The sequence below is a fragment of the Nelumbo lutea genome, chromosome 1, assembly GCF_056320005.1.
Source record: "Nelumbo lutea isolate HS-2025 chromosome 1, American lotus-T2T, whole genome shotgun sequence".
In the NCBI taxonomy this organism is placed as follows: Eukaryota; Viridiplantae; Streptophyta; class Magnoliopsida; order Proteales; family Nelumbonaceae; genus Nelumbo; species Nelumbo lutea.
Window position 1 is genome coordinate 109,638,222 of NC_142684.1, and position 25,177 is coordinate 109,663,398.

Here is a 25,177-nt window from a genome sequence, read left to right on the forward strand (position 1 = left end):
CATACTACTATATTAAATCACATATACAGACAGCCAATATATGTTGGAAATCATTTGGACCCTTTTTCTTGGTTAATCGGGAGAACCATTGATGGTGCACTGCTGAGGCTTTGCCAAGTAGAGACACACCAACGATGTAAATGCACTTTGTGAATGTTCAATTGATGTAGAGTGTATCTATAGACAATACATCTTACTCTTCCACATCATTTGTTCCACTTATAAAAAGAGATACTCGCTAGTTCTAGTGTCCTCATCTTTAGTAGGTATGGACGTACGGTATCTTCCCTAGCATCAAATCAGCCCATAGAGCCAGCAAGAATTCTTCTCAATTGAAAAACACAACACGGCATCGATAAAACGTGCACGTATAATAAATACATTCGAGTTCTGGTAGAAGGTCCAGTTGGTTGTTTGTCTAGTTGAAGAGCTACAATGTAGTAGGATGTTGAAAATTTTGGCACTTGTCTTTTGGTGTTCATGTCCATAGGATCTAAATTTGACACTTGTCTTCTAGTGTTATATACAATGACATTTCTTGCTTCTACTAAACATACTGCTGGACTGGACCAAGAGGATGCTTTAAAAAGTGAGTAATCAGATTGCTCTCTACAAATATATTAAGGGGGATAGATATCTAAGTTGTATTTTCAACATCTACCTCAGATAATGACCGAACAATTTGCAACCCATGAATCGAAGATGGAATGTCAGTCAATTTCCGTGGAAGCAGCATCTTTCTTCACAATCTGCAATAAAAATTTTTTTGCAAGAGTATCTTTATACAAATGTAAAACATGAATTAGAAAATGGTCAAAGGAACCATCACTAAAGAGTAAACAGCCTACTTGTTGAATTTCATTACTAGAATTGCACACTTGCACAGACACAGACACAACGCACACATTTATGTCACTACGAGAGGACAAAAATGGCAACTTGTTTTAACTTTTTTTTTTTGATAATTTAAATAATATGCATGTAATGTGATTTGAACCTTCACCACTTGTGTAAACAACAACCAATATTACCACCAAGGTAAATCATCAAAAATCCCAGGTGAAACCCACTATTTAACTGGTCTTACTGAAGAAATTTAGACACCAATACTCAGCCCAACTAGATTGCCATGAAACACCAACTTTTCATGTAAATACTGATTATAACCATAAATGTCATTCTCAGAAAGCATGTCAGGGATAGGGGTGTCAATGGACTGGTTTTGGGATGGACCCCATCCAAACCAAAATCAATTTGAATGGATTGGACGGACCAATAAGACATTGAATTGGACAAGTCCAGAATTAATGGTCCAAAGTATCTATGGGATTGGATTGGACCTGGTCAATCAATAATGAATTTATATTGGATTGGGTTGGATTGAGCCAATATCTGGTCCATTGATGGAAGATAAGAATATAGATAACGGACCAGGTTTGGGTTGGAACTAATCTAAATTAAGTTGAATTTGAACAGATTGGATGGTCCAGATATTGAATTGGACCGGTCCAAAATATTCATTGAATTGGATTGGACCTGGTCCATTTGTAATGGACTCACATTGGACTGGATCAGATTGGACCAAATCCAGTCCATTTGACACCCTTAGTCAGGGATATGAAACCCACCATTTCAATGGTCTTTCTGAGGAGATCTAGACACCAATACTCAACCCAACTAGATTGCTATGACTTGAATTTTCATCCTGTAAAGAAATACAAGCTAGGTAAAGTAAACAGAAAAACCTAGCACACTTGAGTTATATAACTAGGCTACTTTTCAGCTTTAGAGATAAGAGACCTATTTAGCAGGAACCTGCAAAATTTCTTATCTTTTTCCACACCAGCTCTTCTAGGGAATTTCTGCCGTTTTTTATTGAAATAAGTTTCATATAAGACTGTTGTTTTGTAACTTTTAAGAGATAGGGATTTTGTATTTCCTCAAAAGAAACATATCAGACCTCAGAACAGAACTGAAACCGTCAATTGCCAACTATAGATGCTTATCTTAAGCATACCTGTGATATGTGTTCTCTCACTCTCTGGCTAACTGGGCCATCTAATGCTCTCTCTGCAAGTTCATAAAACAAGGTATTGCCTTCTGGCCCATTAACTTTGTTCTTCTGCAAGTACCTAAAAGAGAATAAAGAGTCTAAGATAGAAATCTATGGTCCACAAGAAGACATTCCAGAAACATGAAAGCATTATGCATATATAATGGATGCTACTGAGACCATTCTAACCTTTGTTGGACAAGTGTCTCCAGTGCCTGCTTGATATTTCCAAGAACTGGATGACTTTCATCAGTTTCAAATAATCCTAAGCGCCTCAAATGATGCCACAGATTCTCTGGAATGTCTCCACAATTCCAGACAAAATCAAATCAACAAATGGACTTTGGGTAGATACATATATGTATATCAGGATGGAGGTGAAAAGTGCAGGTGTTGCAAGTACAAAGCACAAGATTTCTAGTCAAGGACAAATAAATAGATCTGATAAACTGCATTCTTTTTTTATTGATGTGATATACCGACTTAATTTAGGACAGTAAAAGTAAATTTGCAGAGGGTTAAAAATGTCCAATAAACAGGTTGTATCTCCAATCAGGTCAAAACTTTGACCTAGAATATGTCAAAGTGGGATATTAGAAGAAACAAGTACCAATGCAAAGTTGGCACCATTTTTTTTATCAATAAAGTTAGCACCATTTGTCTTAACATGCTCTTTGTAAAATGCAGACCAATGCCTAACTGAATTATCCATATGAAAAAAAAAAAAAATACCTTCTGAAATTTTGCCCCCTTCAAGATGTACAATACTGATAACAGCAAAGGTAAAACCAGTCAGATGTGAATTCTGTGTATCCTCAATGTAATTTCTGTATGCATCTGCAGGTAGCTGGCTAAAAATAACATATGATTTGGCTTCAGCAGTACCTGGATCCATTGGATAGAAACTATATATTAGATTCAATAAGGTAAAAGTAATGCATGAAAATTGGCTTAGTTGTTCAGACCACCAAATGCTCCTCATCAACTAGAGCTGAATGGCCTTTAGCTTAAAGAGCTCACATGGATTATAGGATCCCAATCCCTCACTCGGTGAAGTTTTTCAGCCAAGATAATACTAACTCTTTCATTTATCAACAGTTGAGATCTTGTTGGTCTGAAGTGCCCTATGGAAGAGCTGCCATATGACCGAGCACTTCAAGTGGGCTCATCAAGGACATCAATGGAAGTGAGGCATCAATTTTACAAGTGACTTCCACATCATGCTGTATTGAATTATGTGGCATCCACACTATGTTCAATTGGATTATATCTTATAACAGGGAGTGGAGAAAATTCTTTCCAGCAAAACAACCACATCAAGGTACATCGCAGTTTGAGCCAAATAGAAGCTTAGGCAATATAGCCAAATTGAGTGACACTCAAAAAGAAGTGAGAAGCCACTTTTATTGATGGAAACCAAAACAATGCTCTATTGGATTATTTTCTTGTAACAGAAGATATCTCACTCTGTTGTGACAAACGACCCTGATTTGTTGATGAAGGGCGAGCTCGTTGAAGTTCCTTCATTTCATAACCAAAAATGCTTGAGAGCTTCTCTCTGGCCTCATTTATAACAAGTGAAGGAAGTGCCCTCTGGCGATAGTTTTTAGTTACTAATTGAGTAAGTTCATCCCTTTTGATGGGGCAGCCAGAAGTCTGATGAGTTTTGAAAAGGATATAGCGGACTACTTCTGCAACAAGCTTATCCTTTTCCTGTAAGAAAGTCATTCAGAGGTTACAACACATCAATTCTTCCAAAAGAACACATCATATAAAAGAGAAACAGGTCATAATTCAAACCTCCTTGGATATATCAATTTGAGATGAGTCCTCATGGTAAGTTGCCATCCTAGAGGGGAAAAAACATATCTTAAAAATTGTTTAGAAACTCAATTAATATCTTCTTTTTGAAAGAGATTGTGTGACAACCATATGGAGAATAGTTTTGTAATGTCCAGAGATCTTTACAGTAGGGACCCCTTAAATGGAAGCAATCACTTCCAGATTCAAAATGTTACTGTTGATTACTAAATAAACTTCATAGTTCAATTGGTTGATCTTTTGCACTGCATCTGTTGTAGAATTCAGCTTAACAAAAATAAGAGGGAAAAGTAGAAAACAAGAACAATTTTGTGAAAATATAAATACTTATGTTTGTAGCCTACACAGTACACACATATATGACACATCTGACTGTGTCATGGAATCATGTCTACCCATGGCATGTCCACCTTGTGCACCACCCCCATTTCCCCACAGTCTCACACCCAGAGTCAGTTAACTCATTTGCAATCAACCTGCCGTCTAGCTAGGATCTGCCTGTCTTCAACAAAAGCCCCTTGACCTTGGGAGATATAGACCTCATTGCATGCCCCATTTACCAGCCAGCACCTATAATACGATCTTATACACATCAATTTTCTAAAATGATATGTTTAAGATAGAATAAATACATGAAAAGTGTGTGTTCCAGAAATTAGCCCCATGTCCTGTGAGATGGGCATGTAAGACCTTTAAGCAAGGTTCAAAGTATCGATACGATACGAGCTTCGGCCGTATCGTATCGGCACTTAGAAACGACGAAACTCTATTTTTTTTTAGTTTTTTTTTTTCAAAGTTTGGTTTTTTGGAAAGTTTATAACCTGTTTTTTATTATAAAAAAAAAAATTGGTTTTCAAAAGATACGATACGATACGCCCGATACGGGGCGCGTCGTATCGATACTTTGAACCTTGCCTTTAAGCTCCCAATCAGTCACTCACATTGAAGACTCATTGATGACTTGTACTTTTTTCTCTTAACAAGCTCAGAAACAGAATCAAGAAAATGCAAAATCTTCCTTTAAATAATTTGAAAGATGATAAAAGGGAAAAGACATTGAGTAGTCCAAAAAATATCTTACTCAAAAAGTAATGACCTGGATCAGTGATGATTAATATTCTCTGTGATTCTGGCACATGTTTGCGAGATTGTCATGTAGGGCATACAAGTGTACTGGAAGATGAAAAAATTTGAAATTAGACAAAACAAGAAGCAAATTTGTACAACAAAAGAAAATTGATCACACAAGAAAGCATAACCATAGTTGCACATAATTTCTCATATATGTTTTTGTGCATTTCTATGCTGATAGTACAATAGCCTAGGATTTTGCAATATCTTTTTTTTAATGAATAACAGGGAATTTTAATAAAAGATATAAACAACAATGTACAAGTGCAAAAGAACCCTTTATGATTACAATTAAATACATAGAAGACCATGACAGCATAGCCCCTGCTATCTCTCCCCAATTACATTGTAGGATCATTGAAATTACAATTATGCAAAAAAAAAAAAAAAAACGCATGATTTCTGTTAACCCCTTGCTTTGCTAACATATCAGCCAAGGAATGTGCAGACCTCTATACCCATCTTTTTTCTCTTTTGGCTTCAGGGGGCTACTGGCTACACAATGGGGGGTAGCCCGTCCCCCATCCCCTTAACCCCCTGGTGGCAGAAGGATTTGATCCCAGGTCTCTGCGGCAATGAGTCAGAGATCCTACCAACCTATATGGTTATACCCATCTTATTTTCAATTTCATACTTCTTGACAGCCACTTAAACTGTATGATGATCTTGTTCTTAAGAAATCCATATTCCAGAAAGCTCTCTCCTAATTCAGCAACCAACTTATCACCACCTTTGAATCACCCTCAAAGATTAACTTCTCTACTCTCATTTCCATAGCTGTTTGCGCCCCATAAATTGCAACCATAAGTTCTACTCTTATTGAGTCACCTACTCCAATTGGACCCAAATAGAAATGGTCCACTCTATTTCTATTCACAACTGTTTTATTTATGCATAAAGATGGAAATTCATGAAGCTTGGCTTCTTTACAGAATTTACTATCATAATTTCTTTGGTCTTGGGTTTGGAATAATGTTATCAATGTTTGTGCTAAGTCCAACACATAGAAGCAGCATTGAACAGTGATATAGTTGAACAAAATAATTAAATGGATGGAGTACAAAGAAGAAAGCAGCAATGAACAGTAAATCAATGATTCAGAACTATTTATCCCTTGGTGGAAAAAATTGAGAGGGCTTAACCCTATAAGAAATGTATTTTTCCAAAATAACCTTTTAGGTAATTTCCTTAGATTCTGCCATCAGTTCCATGATGTAATTAATTGATGATGACAAGTGTTCTTGCTTGATCTTAATGGTATTTTATAGCTAGTTCTGTATCATATGTATGAATTCCCATTGTATATAATATGGTCCTATGCGTTTGCAGGATATTGAATTATCAAAAGAGATAAATGAATCATTCAAGCAGTAATCCCAAGCTAGGACAACACTCCCTTCGGGTATCGAAATGAGTGTTCATGTCTTAACAACTGGGTAGGTCTTGCTTTCTCCAATTTAGTATTTGTAAAGTTGGTATAATACATTAAGAGCACAAGCTAACACTGCTACACAAGTTCAATTTCCAAAAAAATTGTAATTTTGGTCTGGTAACTGGGTACAGGTACTGGCCAACAAATCCACCGATGGATATATGGCTTCCACATGAACTGAAGGTATACCAGGTTGGTGAAAAATGGTTTAGGAGTTGTACCTTAGCAATTAAGCTACTTTGTGTTTACCCACCATCTCTTTTATCTTTCATGGTGAGACAGGACATTTTCAAGGAATTCTACTTGAGCAAATACAGTAGAAGATGCTTGATGTGGCAAAATTCTTTAGGTCATTGTGTATTGAAAACTAAATTCCCAAAAGGCAAAAAGGAGCTGGCAGTTTCAATATTTCAGGTTGGTCTTTTCTTAGATCATTCACTTTTTTTTTTAATATTTTAGTCAAGAATTAGATTTTATTAAAGATCAAAAGCTTACAAAGAAAGAACTAGATTGGTCTTTTCTTGGATCATTTACTTTTTAAAATATTTTACTCAAGAACTAGATTTTATTGAAAGATGAACATGATACTAGTGTGCTTCAAAGCATAAGCTTTGTAAATGTCAATGCTTACTAAGCAAGGGAAAATACCCAAACAAGAATACAGGAAAACAGTACTAAGCTTGTACCTAAGAGCTCCAATGGGGTATCTTTCTCCTAGCAACTTCTCATGCAAGGAAATGAGATACAGAAATAGCAGATCTTAGTTCTGATCAGTGTGGTTTGCAATACCAGTGAGATTTGGTGAAATCTCCCTTTTTTACTAGGGGGCAATATAGAATATTCCTACCATCTTTCTAATATTTCATTAGAATTGTCAAAAAATATTTGAAAATATTTTCTTAAAATAAAGTTGGATGATTGTCTTTCTATCTTGAATGTAGTCCATTTACTCAGGGGTCATTTGATAACAGTCGACCTGAATTGAATGACTTACTGTTTTGCCTTATAATAGATAAAATAATTGAATAATAAAATATCCGGGGGGTATGGTAATCTACCCAATAACTAACAAACTGTAAGTCTCCACCAAAATCTAACAAACTACCAATCTCCTTCCAGTTGTACCACTTCTGACTTTTGTTTCACATGAAACTCTAAAAACTGTTAATCAATGGTGGAGCTTCTTCAACTTCGAACTAATAACACTCCTCTTTCGGAAAGAAAGTACAAAGGGAGAAGATTTCAAGTCCAACAACCAACAAAAAGAAATCTATATACGTTGATTCAATTCCAACCAAATCTAATATTTATCATCAATGTTAAAATCAAATCCCAGGGCTTTTTCATCAACTTAGAATAAAAGAACCTAGCAGCAGTAAAAATAAGAGATACCTTGGCCAGAACGAAAACTAAGGAAAACTTACCTCGCCGTGGTCTGGTCTGGTCTGCAATACAAAGACAGGGGAGGAAGGAAAAAGAGTGTAAGAGAAGGAAAGGAAGATGAAGAAGAGGAGAGGAGAGAGAGCAAAATCGACGGTGATTTACTTGCCGTCGCCGGAGCTTCAATCCAAATCCGTTCTTCAAACTTCAGCTGTAAGAAAGTTCGAATCCGGTAGTGAGAAGGGTTTGATGGCTGTTTTTTTTTGTTTATATTAAGAAGGGGGAATGGGATTCCGATTTCTGGGGGTAGGTCGATATCGAATTTACATCTGCGCCCCACAGCGTATCCCAACCGTGTATCGAAAACATCTATCACTAACAAAGATAATCTAAATACACGCTGAGATGTATATGTAGTACGTTTGTGGGGGCATAAATGTGATCTCGTAAGGATCGGAAATAGTCATTCCCTAGAGGTATAAATTGGGTCGGGCCACCCATAGCCCGTGGAACGAAATTGGACCGGCTCGGCTCGGTCCAGCACGACAGCCCACACCAAGCCTGGTACGATGGTCCGTGTCATGCTAGGCTAGGGGTTTGTAGCCCACGGGCCGACATGGCATGCCCGCAACATGGCGCATCACGAGTCAGCACGACACGGCCCGCAAGGCCCATAGCGGGCTGCGCCCAGCCCGTCCAAAAACTAGTTGTTGCCCCCCCCCCCCAACTATAAACAGCTATATAGAGGGTATTTATGTATTTTGCTTATAGAGGGAAGAAAATGACATAAATGCCCCCAATAGTTATATAACAACTACTTTAGGGAGGCTTTTTGGGTAAAGTTATAAATAAGTTTACAATGATAAAAATACCCCTTCCAACAACTAAAAAACAACTAGTTTTTAGGGTATTTTAGGCAATTGAATTATGTTTAATTCCTATAAATAACCATATCCTCTACCAATCTCATCACACCAATTCAACAATTTTCTCTCTCTCTCTCTCTCTCTCTCTCTCTCTCATATTCATACATTCTCAATTCTCTACAATCTGAGTAATTCTAATTGGTTGATTGTCTGATTCTCCAATTCTCAAGTCTCAACATTATTGAAGTTTCAACTTTCAACAAAAAGGCTTGCTCAACCAACTCAAGTATCTTAATTTGGGAGGCTTGGATGTTGAAAGGCTTTAACTGTTGAAATCAATTTGGGATTCTGAACTAGCAATCCGGGTAAGTCCAGTTAAATTAATTTTTATCTTTTTAGAATGAAAAAAAAATGGCCAGCTCTTCCGAAAACCGATTCTCCAACATGTTAATTGTTGACGATATTCAATCACATCATGATAGTGTTAGCACTGATGTTATTGATATTGATGGAAGTGGAACTTTCACCCTTGGTACTGATACTAGGGGAAAAAGAGAATGGTTTCTAAGTTGAGTAGCCAAGTTTGGAAAATTTTAAAAATAGAGAATATTGAAGGGAAGGGAAAAAGAGCAGTTTGCCAAAAATGTAGAAAAGACTTTAATTATTGTAACAAGGGTGGTACAAGTCATTTGAACAGACATTTGCTCACACATGAGAATGAAAAAAAAAAGAAGAAGCGAGAGAAACAACACAAACACAAATTGGGAATGAGAGTTTTGGTACATTTAAATATTCACAAGAAAAAATGAGACAAGAATTAGCAAAGTATATTATACATGCAGAACAACTATTTATATTAGCTGAAGATCCTAGCTTGAAAAGATGGCTGCATAATTCTGTAAATCCACAATATAAAAAAGTTTCTAGGAATACTATTATATCGGATGCTTTAAAAATTTTTTATTCATATAAAGAAATTTTAATTTCTTTGTTATCAAATCTTAATTTTAAAGTTGCAATTACTTCTAATGTTTGGACATCTAAATTTAACATAAGTTTATATTTGTGTTACTAACCATTTTATTTATGAAAATTGGCTTTTAAATAAAATAATTTTAAGTTTTACTATGCTTGAATGACCACATACTTGCCTAGATATTGTTTCAAGTATTTTAAATACTTTGCATATTTATGGATATTAGTTTTAATAATGCCAGCAATAGTGATTCTGCAATAAATATTTTAAAATCTCAATTGAAATCATGTTTAAATTGTAAATTATTTCATATCAAATGTGCATGTCACATCTTAAATTTATGTATTCAAAATGCTTTGAATATTATTTCTACTCATATTTCTAAAATTAGAAATTGTATTATATATATTAAAAGTATAGGGGTAAGGAAACAAGAATTTAAATATTTATCTCAAAATTATGGTTTAAAATATAAATATTTTATATTAGATATAAAACATATATGGAATTCTACCTATGCTATATTAGAAATTTATATTTCTCATAAACAAATTCTTGCTGATTTTTATAATGCAAAAATGTCTAATGATATTATATTTGAGGAAGACTAAGAAATGACAGTTTGTATAAGAGATTTTTTAAAACATTTTTATGATGCAACTAATGATTTATCAGGTATTTATTATTCAAATAGTTGTAATTTACCTTATCAATTAATGGTAATTAGTGATTGTTTTGCAAAATATAAAAATAATCCACAATTTCAATGTATTGTTGAAATAATGGAAAATGAATTTAAAAAATATTGGGAGAACATTTCTCCCCTTTATTGTTTAGCTACAATATTAGACCCTAGGACTAAGAAAGATGGTTTGCATATTTTACTTAAATCATATTGTGAAAATATGAATATTGAAATTGAAAATAAAAAAGAAGAAATTAATAATTTATTATTTGAAATGTATATTTTATATGAATATCAAATGGTAGGAAATATTCCTACAATTTGTACATCATCTTCTACTTCTGATCTTGAGCCCAGTAGTAGAAGAGAAAATTTTTTTATTTAATAAGTAGAAAGCATAAATCTATTACTTCTACAACAAGTTCATTTACTGAATTTAATTTTTATTTACAAGCAAATTTTTTATAGTTTAGGTGAGGGAACAAGTAATTTTGATATTTTAGCCTGGTGGAATGAACATTAAAAAAATTATCCAATTTTCGCCTTCATGGCACGTGATCTACTAACCCCTCCAGTGTTTACAGTTCCATCGGAGTCTTGTTTTAGTGTATGTACCAAGGTGTTAGACGACAAGAAAAGCTGCATAAACGATGAAAGTATAAAAATATGCATCTACTTTAAGGATTGGTTAGATGTAGAAGATATATTACAAGACAAAGGAGGGCATGATACTACACCGAATATTTCACCTGAAGCAAATAATAAAAGTCATGATTCATGCATTGACTAGTTGTATAGAATTTTTTATTTTTTCAAATTATTGTAAAATTTTTTAATTTTTTGCTATTTTTTTATTTTTTAACAATGTTTTATTTTCAATTTGTAACTATATTGTATTTTTATATTTTATTAATTTATTCCATTTTCATATTTCATTCATCCAAGTATCCAATGATCCAATCATTGTATTTATAATTTGTATCATTCAAATTTAAATGAAATAAAATTCCTATTTTTCTTTCGATTTGTTATTTCATCATTCTTATTTCAATTTTGTTAAGTATTTTTTTTTTCATTTATGTGTTAGACAACTTAGATTTCTCATTTCTTAAATTTTCAAATAATTCCCAAAGTTCAAAGGAAAGTTAAATATTTTAGTTTTACACTTTTACTTAGAAAATAAGTCAAAATAAAAAAAAAACAAAAAAATAAAAAAAAAAATCAGTTTAGCCCGATTCGACCCAAGCCTGCCTTGTGGCCTGGCTCAGCATAACCCAAGCCCACAGCATGACCAACAGCCCGGCCCGCCAGGCCTGTACGGGGCTGACCCCCAAAACTTTACACCTCTATTGGCATTCCCTCATTCCCTCAAATGGGGAGAGAATCGGATTCCCATTCCGCCGAACCAAACGCCTGGTTCCATTCCGATTTTGAACGGAGACCCCTATTCCTGCAAAGTGCAAACCAAACAGGGCTAAATCTTTATTTATTACGTTCTGCGGTGGCTACCGGGTAACCGCCGCTAATTAGTGACGTGCGGTCAAAATGCCACTACAGTGGATCTATCCTCTTAGAAATAATGATGTGTATGACTTGGGCCTTCTTAGCTTAAGCTTTCAAATAATGATTATCAAAATCAAAGGTCTAATATTCGTGGCAGGCAATACTTATTTTGTTTTGTTGTTTTTATGGCATTGACCTTGCGGCCAATGCCTTATTTGGTTCAAAAGGGTTTTATCATATATAGGTTGTATATACTACTCTAATTCAAGGTTCAAAATATAATAACTATAAAGTATGTATCATATATAGGTTGTAATGTTGTATATATATACCAGAGTATGTATAACTATCAGAGTATTTATACATACTCTGATATGTTAAATATTAGGGCTATATATATAGGTTGGTTCAGTTCAGTTGTACATAATTTTCTTAATCGAATTGAACTTCTCGGGTTGAATTTTCAGCCAATTGAAACCAACCAAATGAGTATAAAAACTAACTTATTATCTGAACAGTCAAGTTTGTCGATTTTGTCAGTTTAAATTCATCCAACTTCAAAAACTCGAGACACAAAGGATTGTATAAATGTTAATATACCAAGTCATAGAGAACAGGACCTTAAGGGAACCGAATTGTGGGGCATTTTTTTGAAGGGAATTGGTACTACCGGTTTTCGGAAAACAGGTAATGGAACTGAACCGAAGCTAGTTGGTTAACCGGTTGATCGGTTCGATTAACCATCGATTCAATTCGTTGGTTTTTCGGTTTTTTAGTTTTTACAATATATATTTTTATATAATGTATATTTATTAATTTATAATATAAAAAATATAAAATATCTATAATATACATAAATATATGTACCTTTGGTTTTTTAAAAACATCGAACCGACTGGTTCAATTAACCAATTTTTTTATTCGATTATTCGGTTTTTTTTTCTTCACCCCTACTGGACCTTTAAATCTTGTAAAAGAAACTTGAAAATCAAATAAAGGTAGATCACTAAACCATCATCATTCAGAGGAAACCAGAATATTGACCATTAGCATTTTTCTCCCAATTGAATATCCAACCGACTTTAAAAACTTAAGACTCGAAGGGTTGAATAAATGTTGATGGTGCGCAATCCGGTCACTCCTAGCTGACGCTCGTGTGGCTCCTCAAAGGTACCTGAGATGGAGAAGATGAGGAATCCCCAGGGGCTTGCTCGACGGGAACACTCCGACGCTTAAGTTAGAGTTTTGTGAAAGATGAAAAGAAAGGAAGAAAGCTAAGAGTGTAGATAGCGCGAGTATTAGAAATTACCTCTGTCCTTTGGGATTTGGCTACTTATAACAGAAATCTGTCGAATCAGGCCCACCTACCTCTGACAGGGCAGGTATAACTGCCACTGTCGTCCTGCCGCAGCCGTTATAGCAAGGGCTGAGGTGGCACGTGCGGGGCCATCCTTGCAGGGTACGTACCTGTCAGGTGTAAGACACCTTCTAAAGGTGGCGAGCTGACGAGAGACGTGGGTGCAGTCTCCAGGTTTGTCGAGTACGGTGGTCGAGCAGGAGGCCTTCTTGTGATGTGTCGAGCTACTCTTCTGCGAGCTACCCTGCAAGTGGCGAGCTGCCTGTGGCAAACTACACCGAGCTGTTTGGCCCGAGGTGTCTCTACCTCAGGGGTATCTAGAGGCGGATCATGGTGTTCCTGTTTGGGAGTGGCCTAAAATCCATTGGGAGGAGCTCAGGCATTAAAAAAGGTCAGGGGGCCCCGAGCTCGGAGGTAGCTCGGAGTGCCTCAGCCTTGGGAAGGAGGTGCAAGCCAAGCAGCTCTCGACGAGTAGCCTAACCCACCGAGTTGCTAGACTAAACTCGGTGAGCCCTTCCCATCGAGTTGCGGTTGCGCTTGTTGTGCTGTCACGCTGAGTCATCGCTTGAGCAAGGTCACGCCCACGTGTACCCGTGCTACGAGGTTGGGCCAAATCACCCTCCATCAAATGTTAATACCAAGTTGTAGAGAATTGGACTTTTAAATATTGCAAAAGAAACTTACAAATCAAATAAAGGTAGACCATTGATTGAATCATCATCATTAAGAGGAAACCGGAATCATGACTGATGATTCATGTTTTGGCAGCTCCCAGATGGCAGGTGACTTGGATGTCTAATTGAACAGTTTCTAGCTAGAAGGTGGCTCGAACGCCTAGCTAAATAGTTCCTAGTTGAAAGGTGGCTTGGATGCCTAGCTAAACGATTCTTAGATGGAAGGTGGCTTGGATGCCTAGCTAAACAATTCTTAGATGGAAGGTGGCTTGGATGCCTAACTAAACAATTCCTAGCTGGAAGGTGGTTTGAATGTCAAGCTGAATAATGACGAGTTGTATAGTTTACTAGGGCAACCTGCAAGGAAACAATGTCAAAGTGCCCGGGGTGGGCAATCCAATGCTTAAGTCAGCGAGCTAGAGATTTTTGAGAGAGTTAAAAGCGATAGAGATAGAGAGATGCGAGAAATAAATTGCGCATACCTTCTGAGGTTGGAGGTAAGGCCATTGTATAGGCATCATTTGGCATGGGCTTTATGCACCGCATCCGAGATCTCCGGGAAGACGTGCCTAACTGGTTTGAAGTCCTTGGATGTAGTCGTGCACGTAGACCAGTCTTTGCGTCTTATTTGGTTTCCTCTAGAACATTCAGTGTGGGAGCCAACTTCCAAGAGACCTAGGAGTGACGGGATGCATGCAGGATTGGTCGATGAGCATATCTCGCAAGTCGCCACTTGGACCTCAATCAGATCGGTAAGCCCTCGAGGAGGTCGCTCCTCACGTCGAGGTCACTTCGGCTAATACTGACGAGGTACCACAGGTCGGCCTTGGACGAGGTGCTGCTAGCCACCTTGAGTTGTGGACAAGGTCGCCAGCTAGGTTTCCACTAGGTCGGTGGAGGTAGGTTGCTAGGTCGGCGGAGGCAAGTTGCCAGGTCAGCAATAGAGGCAGGTCTCTGGAGGCAGGTTGCCAGTTGGGACTCCACCATTTTGGCTAAGGCAAGTCATCGCCTAGGTGGTGCTAGGGTGTCATCCAACTGTTCTGAGATGTCATGTGTCATAATGTCAGTGGAGGGCCAAATCTGCGCTCATCAGTGACCATTTAACATTTTTCTGCTAGTTTCATGGGAGATTTTCTACAACAGAGAAAAAACGTAGTCACATAAAATATCTAATCTTCATTGTGGAACAACCGAATTTTAGTGAAAAATAGGTAAAAGACTTACCTTGCATGATAAGATTGCTCAAACAAATTCACCAAATAACACACCTGATTGTGCAAAAAATCCTAATAGCTCCCAATAAATGACCATTTCCTCGGTATATGTTTATTTAACAGGCGTTTAACATTGTTCCTACCACTTCTTTAATTGAAATCTTTGCATCTCAAAAATACCAACTTCTTTGCAAGTAAGAAGGAAGAAATTCAGACTAAATATAATTTGAATAGCTTTAAATTTCAAACTATACCATTTTATTCCTTAGACTTCGAGAGCTTCTTGGTCTTTCCCGTCAGGTTATTAATGCTCAATCCTCCAAAGGAGTGAAAGATTGCTTTTGAATGAATACTAACTTCTTTTCTCAAAACTAGGAAGGAAAATTTGGGAAATGCAGATTCTATATAAATTATAACCATTTTTTTGAAACTAGGAAAGAGGACAAATTTGGAAAACTATGAAATTTGAACATTGGAAATTGAAAAATTATATTGTCTTTTCTAACTTATATATGGTTAGTTTGTGTTGGGTTATTTTCAGTTTACAAATACATAAACCAAAACTGAACCGACCAATCGGGTTATACATGTTTATAAATTGAAACTAAACCTAACAAACTTTGAAAACCAACCATATTGGTTTGAATCGGTCCGATTGATCGATTTGGTCGATTTAGCCCTTCTCATGAACAACCCTACTAACCAATATTAAAGGACAATACCACTTAAGTGTATTGATAGTTAGATACTTAATTTGAACCACTTAGACAATTTATGCACTTAGCTCTAATCATATTGATGTACTTATTGAAATTAATTGTAAATGAATAAAGTGCATAATTGTTTTATGTTATTTTGGTATGTTTCTATGTAATACCCTTAAACTGGACACTTATGTGACTCGTGTTATTTTAAAATCTTCAGAGTTGTTGGATAGATTTGGGGAGATTTATCCTACCAAGTCTGACGCTGATGTATCGCCAAGTGGGTTGGGGTGGCTTGTCTCAACTACCAAGGTGAGACCTGAGGTACATGCAGTGAGGGTTTTCTTGAAACTCTAAACCAGACCAAATTCCAGTATTGTTATGGACCTTGGAGACAAATGGGCAAAACTAGAATGTTACACCTAACCCCTAGACTCGATTATTGTACTACACTAGGTGTTGCATTGGGCTATTTTTGATATGCCAATCAGTGAGATCCTTAGAGGGGTCAAAACCTATGTATATTGGGGCAGTCCGAGAATTCACCTAAGTGGGTGATCATAGTGACAGGATCAGCCCCTTTGTTGGACAAAGTGAATGATTGGGGAATGCACTCTCTCTAATGGAAACCTAAAACTACCGGTAGTTGATTTCAAAGTGTTGAGATTTGTTTTACAAAATATATTTATATAGAGATATACATATATATTAAGGTTTCACAAAATATTTGCAAAACGTTTTAATTCCCGTGATCCATGTGAGTAGAGAGTGCAACATTGTACCTTGTAACTGAGGGAGAGGTCCTCTCTTGTCGGGCAATGTTTGATCATTATTGGGCTGAGGGGTTAAGTGTAAGACCATTGAGGGTTATACCTGATGGGTTAATCTTGCATCTGCCCATAGTCCTTGGGCCTTCATAAGGTGGTTGGATTCAAGGGCATTTAGTGTAAATGTTGGGCCCATTAAGATCCCATATTGGTGGACTCAAGGGTTCACTGTGTTCTATAGTGAATTCGGCCAGACCTTGTAACAAAGGCTGGGTTGAGCCCATGTAGTTGATGTGTAAATCAATGCTAGGGTCCCATTCCATACAAAGAGAGCCAAGCATGCCAGCGTTTAAAGGGAAAGTGAGCTATGTGACTAAATGGGCCTAAAGCCCATTCGAATTGGGCTTAAGTGAATTAATTAAAAAGGGGCGAATTCTAGTTTATAATCTGATTAGGATTAACTAAAGGATAAGATAAGTCTTATCCATTTAAGAGTCCATATCCAAATATCAGATTTGGATCAAGAAATTCTTCTCTAATTGGATCTGATCAAGAATAGTTCTTGATATGGTTTCTTGGTAGAAGAAACAATCTAAAGTCATGTTCACCAGCCCCTTGCATGATTCTTGCTGAAGAATTAGGGTTCTTGCTAAAAAACCACTTTGTTGATCCTACCTCACCATAAGCTATGTCATCTACAGTGGAGGTGGGTTTTGGTCACCTCTTTGGGCGTGAACACCTATGTTGGGAGTTACTTTTATCTGTATCAGGTACATCCCTACTTGTTTCCTTTTGATTTTATATCTGGTCCGATTTGCTTCAAAAACGAACATTGAAAATGCAGTTTTCTAAATTAAGGAATATGATTTCTTAAAGGGAGAAAGAAATTTTTTGAAATTTCACCCAACCTCCCTATAAGGTTTGGCCATCCATATGATGGATCTCCCTTCCCTTCAGTGGTATCAAAGCTAGGTTCAAGTCTTGGACCAAATTTAGACCAGATCTGGATTTGCGCAAATGGGTAGAAGGTGCTCTACCCGATTTGCACAATTTGTAGCTTTTTCTGAGAATCAGTTCCTTGCTTTTGGGCATATGGCCTGAAAATTAATTCTTTATTTATCTGGAATAATTATAGAATTGTTCTATTTTTATTTCTTAAATTTTGGGTTGTTCGTATGGTGGAGATCGAAATCTTTATTGGCACCAAGAATTTGTGCACCATGTTGTATCATTCTATTCAATTCATTCTGTAAAGATTTTTTTTTTTAAATGAAATGTATAGGATTTATTCTTATGTAAATTAATAGAAAATTTTGGTTTTTCTATTTTTTTCATTAGAAGAGATGCTGGTACACATGGAGGAGAAGAAGACCCATTCGCATATACAAGATCAGCAATTTGCAATTTGTAGAAAATAAACCTACAAACCGTGACTAACTTTTTTCTTGCAGGATTGCAGCACCATGAACAACCCTTTGATTATTGTTTTGCTACTTTTGAATGTCTTTTTCGGCTATAATTAATTTTTAGATCATAACCTTGAATTGGATCTTGTAATAGACACCAAACCCTAGGGCGATTTGACCCAGATTGGACCAAATTGGTTGGATCAAATTTGTGGTTCAATAGGGTTTGTTCTCAACCCTAAATTTTGATTATGGGCCAGGGGTTTGATGGCCCATTGCAACTTGCAATTCAGCCCACCATATAAAACCTAGTTTTGTTAAGTTAAAACTACATCAACCCTAATTTAGCATAAATTCTATATGGGCCGAACTGATTTAACTTAATTAATTTAGGGTTTTACAGATGATTTAATTGATTGGATCAATTATGTGATTGTTTCATGCATGCGATGTATGATGTGTGATGTGCTACGTACATGGGCCATAAGCACTTGACCCATATTAATTCGATAGTGGCTCTTTCGTACACCATGGCTGAATGCACATCATTGCCATAGTGTCCATAAGATCATTGGATGACCTCCCTTCTTGATGGCCCCACATCAGCTTCCTCCTCAAGAGGAACAGTGTGGAACCCTAGCTCATTTAGGGCCCATCTAAATCTGACTTTGAAAAAGTCAGTGGAAGCCACTTTGGTTTGACCTAAATAAGGACTAGTGTGTAACTACTCGTTCCCTCCAGCAAAATATAAGTGCATGTGATAGGGAGACTCATATGATGAACTCTTTAAAGGCCTTTCATCATTAGCATGAAGATGAGTTTATCAGTAACGAGGAGATGCACCATAAAATTGGGCTATCCATTTGCTGGTGAGTCTATTGGATTGTTTTATAAAATGATAGGTGCGTCATAGACCGATGTGGGAGGGGCCTATCCTAAAATGGAAGACTCTGTCATGGTATCTTAGTATTCACAAATATGATGGGTAACCACTTATTGAATGGAAAGGTTTAACTTACAATGGCAATGGACACTGTTTGACAGAGGCTAAAGGGAAAGCTCATAAGATGAGTAGATATGATCATTCACAGAAGGTGGTGGGGTTATGCAGCTAAAACAATTGGCTACATGCATTGTATGCGGTTTCCCACATTTCCAGAGACATACAGCACAGTCTCCGTTACTGAGATGAGAGGGAAATCTTAGAGATGAATAAATGGAAATGGAAAATATATTAAAAGCCATTTCTATGTAGTTAATATGAATCAATTTAGGTTGTGAAATAATTATCTACTTTTCCTTTATCAGAAATGGCCAATGAACAGTTCGCTAAATTGTTGGATGACAACAAGCTTAAGGGCCCAAACTATGCTGATTGGTTCCATAACCTTATGCTGGTATTAATGTCCAAGAAATTAGACAAGGTTGCTAAAAACCTTGCTCCAAATCGTCTGGGTGATAGGGCTTCTGAGGCCCATAGGAAGGAATATCAAGAATGGGAAGATAAGAACTCTCTTGCCCAGTAACACACATAACCTCCTTCGACAATCCGATACCGAGATAGTTTGATCAGATCGAAGTATCCAATGATATCCTAGATAGTCTAAGGATGATGTATGAAGAGCATAATCGTTCTACACGATAAAAGGTCCTAAAGTTGTTTATGACCACTAAAATGACTAAGAGCCAAATGGTTCATGATCATTGTCTAAAGATAATTGGCTACATCATTGAACTAGAGGCTCTTGGGTCAAGGCTTGATCATGTCACCAAAGTTGATGCCATCCTAAACTTTTTGCCTCCCTCTTTCAATCAGTTTATCATGAACTATAATATGAATAAGCTAAATGTTAGCCTTCAAAAACTCAATAATATGTTGCAGAGGGCTAAAGAACTGATTAAGAAGGACAAACCGATAGCCATGCTTGTTAAATGTGGCAATTCGGGTAAGAAAAAGAGGAGAGCAAAGAAGAAGCCTAAAAAAAAGGTTAACAAGCCTAAAAGGCAAAAGAAAGACAAGACATCGGATGCTTATCACATTTACAAGTTGACCTACCACTGGAAGAGGAATTGTCCTCAATACCTGGAGACCAAGAAATAAGGTAATCTCATAGAGACCAATTTGTTGGTCACTTCTTCTTTTCGGTGTATTGACTCTAGGGCTTCTACTCATGCATGTAACACATTGCAGGGGTTCAAGACAAGTAGAAGACTAAGTGACGGAGAAGCTACATTCTACTTAGAGACTTCTGCAACAATTGCAACTACAACCATATGAACTGTAGAATAAGTTTCAAAGAAGGAATCATTGTACTTAAAGATTGTCTTTATGTACCTACACTTAGAAGAACTTTGATTTCAGTTTCAAAATTGTGCATGGATGGTTATTCTATTTTGTTCAATAATGTGATTACTATTAAACGGAATAACAAATTCCTCGCATATGGAGAACTTGAGAATGGTCTTTATGTTCTCCATCCTTCCCTGAAAACAAACTTAACTGAAACTACGTCGGAAATAATCCCCAAGAAGAGAACACGTGAAACAGTTAATCCCACATGCCTGTGGCATTACCGACTTGGCCACATTAACATAGATCGTATCACAAGGTTGGTAAATGATGGTCATTTGGATTTTCTAACTATAGAAAATATTCCAACTTGTGAACCTTGCCTTCAGGGTAAGATGACAAAACAACCATTTATAGGTAAGCCTGAAAGGTCTACAAGCACACTTGACCTAATACATACTGGTATGTGGTCCCTTGAATGTTAGGACACATAACCAGAATGTTTATTTCATAACTTTTACCGGTGATCATTCATGGTATGGTTGTGTGCACCTAATGAGACATAAGTTTGAATCCTTTGAAATGTTTAAAGAATTCAGGCAAGAGGTCGAGAAACAGTTGGGGAGAAAGATCAAAGCCCTTTGATTAGATCAATGAGGTGAATATCTCTTCGATGAATTCAGGGACTACTTAAGGGACAATGAGATTGTTTCACAGTTAACTCCTCTAGGCCTCCAGTTCGTCACGGCTATGACCAAGAAAGTTACTTGGTGGAAGCCACGACTAGTGAAGAAGATGCCATGACTTATACGAAAGCTATGTTGAACATAGATTCTTTGAAGTGGGTAGACGTCATGAAAGCTGAGATGGACTCGATGGAGACCAACAAGGTTTGGACTCTTGTAAACCAGCCCCCTAGGGTGAAAGCAATTGGTTGCAAGTGGATTTACAAGAAGAGAAAGGGTCCAGATGGTAACGTTGAGACCTATAAAGCTCATCTTGTGGCAAAAATGTACACTCAAAAAGAGGGAACCGACTATGAGGAAACCTTTTCGCCAGTGGCCATGCTTAAGTCTATTAGGATCTTGCTAGCTGTAGCAGCATACCATGATTATGAGATTTGGCAAATGGATGTCAAAACCATGTTCTTAAATGAAAATGTTACTGAAGATATTTATATGTAGCGACTGCAAGGTTTCATAGTTGCAGGTCAGGAACACATGGTGTGTAAACTTAATCAATCCATATATGGACTTAAGCAAGATTGTAGGAGCTGGAACATCTGGTTTGACTCTACCATCAAACAATTTAACTTTGAGTAGAATCCGGATGAGCTATCTATTTAGAAGACAATAGTGGCTGATAAGGTTACATTCTTGGTTTTGTATGCAAATGATATTCTACTCATTGAGAATGATGTAGGAATGTTAACTACGGTGAAAGTGTGGCTTTCACAGCAATTCTCCATGAAAGATCTTGGAGAAGCCTCCTACATCTTGGGACTTTGACTCTATAGAGATAGATTGAAGAGGACAATAGGATTATCCTAGTCTACTTACATTGACAAGATTGTCAAAATATATAGTATGAAAAACTCAAAGAAAGGAAATGTTTCTTTTAGGGACGGAGCCACTCTCTCCAACGGTATGTCTCCTAAGACTTATGAGGAGATTGAGGGCATGAGAGAGGTTCCCTATGCCTCAGTCGTAGGGTGCATCATGTAGACTATGTTGTGCACTCGGCTAGACATTGCTCAGGCTATAAGTGTGGTAAGAAGATATCAATCAAAACCTAAGACAAGGGCACTGGATAATTGTGAAAACATACTGAAATACTTTTAAAGGACAAAAAAAGTTTTGTTTGGTACTCGATGGTAGTTTACTACATATCATTGGATATACTGATACCGACTTTCAGTTAGACTTAGATGATAGAATGCCTACATTTGGTTACATCTTCACGAATGAGTCTTATGTAGTAAGAATAACAGTTCACAACCCAACCCGAGCACATTCCCATAAGTGAGGTTGCCTATGGATGAAGTGGTTCATCTTAGAATTTGGAATCCAACCACTGTTGTGTAACAACACTATTGGTAGAGGGGACGCCCAGATTCAGAAGGTAGCATCAGTGGAGAATGTGGCAGACCCATTGACACAGAAAGTGTTTGAGAAACACGTAGAAAGTATGAGACTCTAACTTGTACCCGATTGGACCTAAGTACAAGTGGGAGCTGTTAGATTGTGTATGTCCTTAGATTTAATTAGATTGGTGTACTTATTAACATTTATTGTAAATGAATAAAGTGCATAATTGATTCATGTTATTTTGGTATGTTTCTGTGTAATACTCTTAAGCTGGACACTTATGAGACTCATGTTATTTTAGAATCTTCATAGCCGTTGGATAGATCTGGGGAGATTTATCTTGTCAAGGTTGACATTGATGTGCTGCCAAGTGGGTTGGGGTGGCTTGTCTCAGCTGCTAGGGTGAGACCTGAGGTACATGCAGTGTGAGTTTTTTTGAAACCTTGAATCGGACCAAATTCCAATATTGCCTTGGACCTTAGAGACATATGGGCAAAACTGGAATGTTACACCTGACCCCAAGACTCGATTATGGTACTGCACTAGGTGTCGGATTGGACTATCTTTGATATGCTAATCGGTGAGATCCTTAACCGGGTCAAAACCTGGGTATGTTGGGGTAACCTGAGAATTCACCTAAGTGAGTGATCATAGTGATAGGATCAACCCCTTTGTCGGACAAAGTGAATGACCGGGGAATGCACTCTCTCTGATGGAAACTTAAAACTACTGGCAATTGATTTCAAAGTGTTGAGATTTGTTTTGTAAAATATATTTATATAGAGATATACATATATATTATGGTTTAACAAAATATTTGCAAAAGGTTTTAATTCCCGGGATCCATGTGAGTAGAGAGTGCAACACTGTACCTTGTAGCCGAGGGAGAGGTCCTCTCTTGTCGGACAGTGTTTGATCATTATGGGCTGAGAGGTTAAGTGTAAGACCATTGAGGGTTATACCTGATGGGCTAATCTTGCATCTGCCCATAGTCCTTGGGCCTTCATAAGGTGACTAGACCCAATGACATTTTGTGTAAATGTTGGGCCCATTAAGAGTCCATACTACTGGACTCAGGGGTTCACTATGTTTTATAGTGAATCCGGCTAGGCCTTGTAACAAGGTTGGACTGAACTCATGTGACTGATGTGTAGATCAATGCTAGGGTCCCACGCCATACAAAGAGAGACAAGTTAACCAACATTTAAAGGGAAAGTGAGCTATGTGACTAAATGGACCTAAAGCCCATTTCAAACTGGGCTTAAGTGAGTTAATTAAAAGGGGGTGAATTCTAGTTTATAATATGATTAGGATTAACTAAAGAATAAGATAAGTCTTATCCATTTAAGAGTTTAGATAAGAAACTCTTTCCTAATTGGATTAGGAAGCTGATCCAAAGAAGGCTACAAATAAGGGGCGAATTCACCAGTTTATGTACTCAACAATCTGCAGAATTCTCCTCCACTTCTTGCCGCCCCTACCCAGTTCGATTTCCACCTTTGGATCTGATCAAGAATAGTTCTTGATATTGTTTATTGCTAGGAGAAATAATGTAAAGTTGTGCTCACTATCCCCTTGTGTGATTCTTGCTGAAGAATTAGGGTTCTTGTTGAATAACCACTTTGTTGATCTTGCCTCACCATAATCTATGCCATATTCAGTGGAGGCGGGTTTTGGTCACCTCTTTGGGTGTGAACCCTACTTGTTTCCTTTTGGTTTCAGATCTGGTCCGGTTTATTTCAAGAACAAACATTGAAAATGCAATTTTCTAAATTAGGGAATAGGATTCTCAAGAGGGAGAAAGAAATTTTTTAAAATTTCGCCCAAACTTCCTGTGAGGTTCGGCCATCCATATGATGGCCCTCCCTTCCCTTCAGAACCTTGCTAGTTGTAATATACAGGGATATATAAGGTGCAACCTAAATGGGCCTGAGTTGAGCATTTGCTAAATTTGAAGGGGCTGATGGAGTCAGCCATCAAGTGTATAATTGTATATGCCCCATAACCATTCTAATCTCTCACTTTGTAGGGCATTATTACTATTTAAACTTTAAAGTTTAAACATTGGAAAAGTGCAAATAGGCCTAATGCAGATTTCTGAATTCCAATGTAGACCTATAAACATTCAAAAGATTCAAAACTCCTATTCTGTGCACTAATGCCCGCCCGTGAATTGAAAAATTCTGAACTGACACCTACCAATTGAAAAATTCTAAACCTGAGATGAACCGTAATTCTTCCAATTGAAAAATTACAAACACCAATGCCGCCCGTGCATTGACATGCATTAAAGACATCCATCCATCAAATACAACTCATCACACTCTTTCAAACCCTACCAATGCCGCAGTAGCAGGTATTGACTTCTGTTTCAAGATGAAGGGGCACTTCAGCTGCGAAATCCATTTAGGTAACATGTGTGATTTTGTTGTTCCAACAAATTAAACACAACTGCCAAAGTGCCAACGTGTGTCTGTCTGTCTTGAGAAACAAAAACGTACAGACCATATGTAAATGAGTCACAATCACAATTAACAACTTTGTGCTTGGGCATGCAGCTGGCTTAGTCCAATTGGTATGACCGAATTCGGATTAATCCAGCTCTTACTCGCGGTCTAATCCAATGTTAGGCTAAAAGAAGGTTGCATTTCAGCATTTTGTGATGAATGTCAAAATCCACAAAGCAAAGCCGTGGCATATTTATTTTGTTAAATTCATGGATGCATGCATGGGACCTCATTTGAGTGTGGTTACGTTACTTGACACTGAGAAAGCCTGGTACGTACAATAACAATGTTACGTTTGAAATGTTGGAGATTTGTAGGAGAACG

The 25,177-nt window shown here is 37.1% G+C and overlaps 1 protein-coding gene across 34 annotated transcripts; it reads right to left on the reverse strand.

Annotated features, from left to right (window-relative positions):
• Positions 1-332: 332 nt before the first annotated feature.
• LOC148876742 (melanoma-associated antigen G1-like protein) lies at positions 333-8,203 on the reverse strand. 34 transcript variants are annotated; one of them, XM_088966775.1, is made up of 10 exons: positions 7,983-8,178; positions 7,830-7,882; positions 4,956-5,047; positions 4,230-4,444; positions 3,854-3,902; positions 3,520-3,766; positions 2,786-2,938; positions 2,243-2,357; positions 2,018-2,132; positions 333-749 (listed from the first exon to the last, which is right to left on the reverse strand). In XM_088966775.1, exons 4-10 carry the CDS (start codon positions 4,271-4,273, stop codon positions 711-713), a joined length of 762 nt encoding a protein of 253 aa, XP_088822901.1. In that variant the 5' UTR covers positions 4,274-4,444; positions 4,956-5,047; positions 7,830-7,882; positions 7,983-8,178; the 3' UTR covers positions 333-710. The 34 variants fall into 34 exon arrangements, with proteins under 34 accessions (XP_088822901.1, XP_088822993.1, XP_088822907.1 ...); XM_088966867.1 differs by having other exon boundaries at positions 4,351-4,444; positions 4,971-5,047; positions 7,862-7,882; positions 7,983-8,110; XM_088966781.1 differs by having other exon boundaries at positions 4,971-5,047; positions 7,862-7,882; positions 7,983-8,110.
• Positions 8,204-25,177: the final 16,974 nt, after the last annotated feature.